This window comes from Octopus bimaculoides, chromosome 6 (genome assembly GCF_001194135.2).
Source record: "Octopus bimaculoides isolate UCB-OBI-ISO-001 chromosome 6, ASM119413v2, whole genome shotgun sequence".
NCBI classification, from domain to species: Eukaryota; Metazoa; Mollusca; class Cephalopoda; order Octopoda; family Octopodidae; genus Octopus; species Octopus bimaculoides.
In genome coordinates, this window is record NC_068986.1 from 76371435 (window position 1) to 76375477 (window position 4043).

The 4043-nt window shown below is 36.4% G+C and overlaps 1 protein-coding gene across 1 annotated transcript in view; it reads left to right on the top strand.

Moving 5' to 3' along the window:
- The window catches only part of LOC106871483 (telomerase-binding protein EST1A), a 90643-nt gene that overhangs the window by 59232 nt on the left and 27368 nt on the right, over positions 1-4043 (top strand). Inside the window, exon 18 of the mRNA XM_052968878.1 lies at positions 1345-1473. Within this exon, the coding sequence (XP_052824838.1) occupies positions 1345-1473 (129 nt within the window). The remainder of the gene's footprint in view (positions 1-1344; positions 1474-4043) is intronic.

The following is a 4043-nucleotide window of genomic DNA, read 5'->3' on the forward strand; positions in this document are numbered from 1 at the left end:
CAATGATAGCCACAAATAAGTTAATCCTAACAGCTAGCCATCAAAAATGACCTTTTACTGAAAATCTACATTCTCAGCATAGCAAAAAAAATAAAAAGGTAACCATCATAAGGGAGATTGCTTTTTCTTCTTTTTTTAACAAGCTCTGTACTGTCACATAGCTAAAACATTGTCTCCACAAATTCTAGACCCCACAGTCATCAATAACCTTTCCTTGTGATCTCTCATCCACAACATAGCAAAAATTTCACCAACAAATTACAACCCTCTGACTTTCAGGCATGCTGTGTCCCCTCTCTGCTTTTAGTACTATTACTACATACATATGGCCTCTGCTCCTTGGAGCTCGTTGGTCTCATGCCATTTCCATCCAGGCCTACCAACTCACTTGTCTTTACTCTTCATTTCACTCATGTTAGCTCTCACCTCTAGATCCTGCACTAACTCTTAATTCTTTTTCCTGCAGAATGTTGATTCTCTTGAGTTCACTCTCTAACTTTCTCTCTATCTTTCTTTCTTTCCTCTCCTTTCTTTTCCTCCTGGGGTAGCCTAGTATCTCCTCTATTCTAAGACACTTATCCCTATCCCTCTATTATACTTTAATTTCTCATCTGGCACAAAGTCACCTCCCTCAGTACCACTGCCTCTCCCAGACAAGGGGTCTTTGTTTTGCAAGTTACTTGATGATCCTATTGGTGCTGGTGCCATGTAAAAAGCACCCAGTGCACTCTGTAAAGTGGTTGGCATTATGAAGGGCATCCAGCCTTAGAAACCATGCCAAAGCAGACAACAGAGCCCAGTGCAGTTCGGCTCATTAGCACCTGTCAAACCATCCAACCCATGCCAGTGTGGAAAATGCATGATGATGATATTTTGTCATGCAATTGTTTAACCCTTTGGCTCAGTGGTTAGAGTGTCAGGCTCACAATCATGAGGTAGTGAGTTCGATTCCTGAGCTAGGCTGTCTTGTGTTCTCAAACAAGACACTTTATTTCACATTGCTCCTGTTCATTCAATTCACATATACATTATAATACACTTATAAATACATTTATAATACACTATTGGTATCATGTCCATTTTCTTCATTGCCCACAACCTGCATATTTCCCATTATTATTATTATTATTATTATTATTATTATTATTATTATGGAACTGGAGCTAAAAATACCATTTAAAATTCTGTTGTCAATCTGGATTCAAGCACTCATTATTTCCTACATTAAAGAGACACTACATTTCATGAACAAAGATTTTGTTATTGTAGTCAATAAAATTGATTAAAAATCCAATCAAATTTTTTTCGTTATTGAATGATATTCATGTCATTTGTTTCATCTAGGATGAGGCTGTAATGGAAACAGAAGAGGATGATATTACTGATGGGGAAGAGATGAAGATGTTGAAAGCAAAGAAAGAAGAACTGAAAAAGAGAGTTGAAAAACAAAGCCGCCACCAACAGAATATCCAAGTAAGTATATAAAGTGTAATTTTTCTCTTCCTCTTTTCTCCAGTGTCTTCTTGTCTTGCATGATTGACTTGGTCAGGTTGGTTAACTGTTGTAGTTGTTGCTGTAGGTGTTGTTGTTATTGTTGTTGTAGCTGTTGTATTTAGATTTCTTCTGTTGCCAAACTATATATCATTTTATCACTATTGCTCCCCTTTATTTTCTTTGTGTGTGTCTTTCTCTTTCTCTCTCTCTCTCTCTCTCTCTCTCTCTCTCTCTCTCTCTCAAAACTTGCTTTATACTGCTTGCTTCTCACATTTACGTTAGTTTGAGGTTTGCAGAACAATCATCGTTCCATAACAAAGGAAAGATTTGCTTCATAAAATTTCTGATGGTTAGTATAATTTTGGATAGAGAAAAATTCTTAATGATTGAGATAATATCAAATAGGATTGAGGAAAATGTCAACAGAAATTCAGGAATCATCCTAAAAATAACATATCAATGTTAATTGTATTTATTCCACTGAAACTTCTTTGATCTTTTACTAGTTTCAGTCATTGGACTGCAGCCATGCTGAGGCACTGCTTTGAAGGGTTTAATCAAACAAATTGGCCCCAGTACTTATTTTTTAAAGCCTGATACTTATTCTATTAGTATCTTTTGTTGAACTACTAATTTATGGGAATGTAAACAAACTGACACCATCTGTCAAGTGGTGGTAGGAAACAAACACAAAGACACACACACACGACAGGCTTCTAGTTTCCATCTACCAAATCTACTCACAAGGCTTTGGTTTGTCTGAGGCTATAGTAGAAGATAAGTGCCCAAAGTGCCATGCAGTGGGGCTGAACCCAGAACAATGCAGTTAGGAAGCAAATTTCTCACCACACAGCCACAATAAATACCTCTAAATATTGATGAAGTATCACAGAGCCTCTCAGCAATACACAATACACATAACATATCCCTATCCTTAAAACATGTGGCTTTGTATCTATGTTAAAAACCACTTTTATGAAAGGCAGAACTAGTAAAGTATAGTTAAGATGCTATGCCTCTTCCCATTTCTTGGTTTAACACCTTACTATTAGGACTTATTTTGAGTTAAGCCAATGAGAAATAGCAGCCAAATCTTTAAATCACATTACTGTTTTTAAAATGGATACTTTGGATAATGTGGTCTTGGATTCCTTGCTTATATGCAAAATTAGGATGGAAACAGCTGGAATACTTTTGATCATTGATTAAATTGCAGTAACAACTCAGTTGGATGAAAAATAAATTGAATCAAACAATAATATTATATTGGGAATTAGTTGAATCACTGGCAGTACTTCTTGTTTATAAATTAAATGAAATAAATATAAAAATGAATTAAATTAAATATATTGGTGTTAGCCAATGTAAAATGGCATTCTCTTTGTGGTTAAAAACAAGTTTGTAGTTTTATTTATGCACTTTTTATAGGAAAGGTTTGTCATTGATTGAATAATGATCACTATGTCACGTCATTGAGACCAGAGGGGATGAAAGATACATAGTTGATTGAATTTATTCATTCATTTACCAGAGAAACCCTTCTCTTGAAACCCAGCGCCATCTGTTTGGTTCTGGTCATTGCTTTGAGGATTTACCTTACTTGCCATGCCTGGCTTGTGGATTGGCATGGGTGCTTTTTGGGCTCTCTACATTCTGAGTTAAAATTTCACCCGGGTAGAATTTGATTGAGAATGCAGAGAGCAAGAACAAACACCACAAAGTATTTGGTCTGGCATTCTTACAGTCCCACTAATCTACAGCTCACAGCTCTGGATTGGTATTTTTCATTTTATCAACTCCACAATGATGAGAGTCAAAGATGACTGCAACAGGATTTGATCTCAGGACACAACATGTCAGAACAAATACAGCGAGGTATTCAATTTAACGTTCTAACAGCTCGTTACCTTTTTGGTTGATCAGACATTAGCATATTAGTTATTTCATTTGATACCAATTATTTTCCGATATATATTAGTTATTACCATGACACTAGTGAAAAGAAATACTAAACTGACTTCTGATGTATTAGAACTGAGAAATTTGTACCATGAAATTAGATAACAGAAAGCTTCCAGTTTTCCATTCAACTGTTTGAAACTTTATAGCTCTAAAGCTATAAGTTATATTATATTTTAATAAGAACAGTGGCCAATTTATTTAAAAGGAATATCATAACCAATTAAATCTTCTGTACTTTAATAATTTGCACAGTTTATCAATGTTTAGAATATGGATAGTCATTGTTATTCATAGTCATTCTTATTGCGGCAAGCGAAAGCGAAATCGGGATAGCACCTGTGCCCAGCGTCGCCTTTCTGGCACTTGTGCCCGTGACATGTGTAAGGATTTTCGAGCGAGATCGTTGCCAGTGCCCCTGGACTGGCTCTTTTGCGGTTGGCACATAAAATACACCATTTTGAGCGTGGCTGTTGCCAGTACCGCCTGACTGACCTTCATGCAGGTGACACGTAAAAGCACCCACTACACTCTCTGAGTGGTTGGCATTAGGAAGGGCATCCAGCTGTAGAAACTCTGCCAAATCAGAT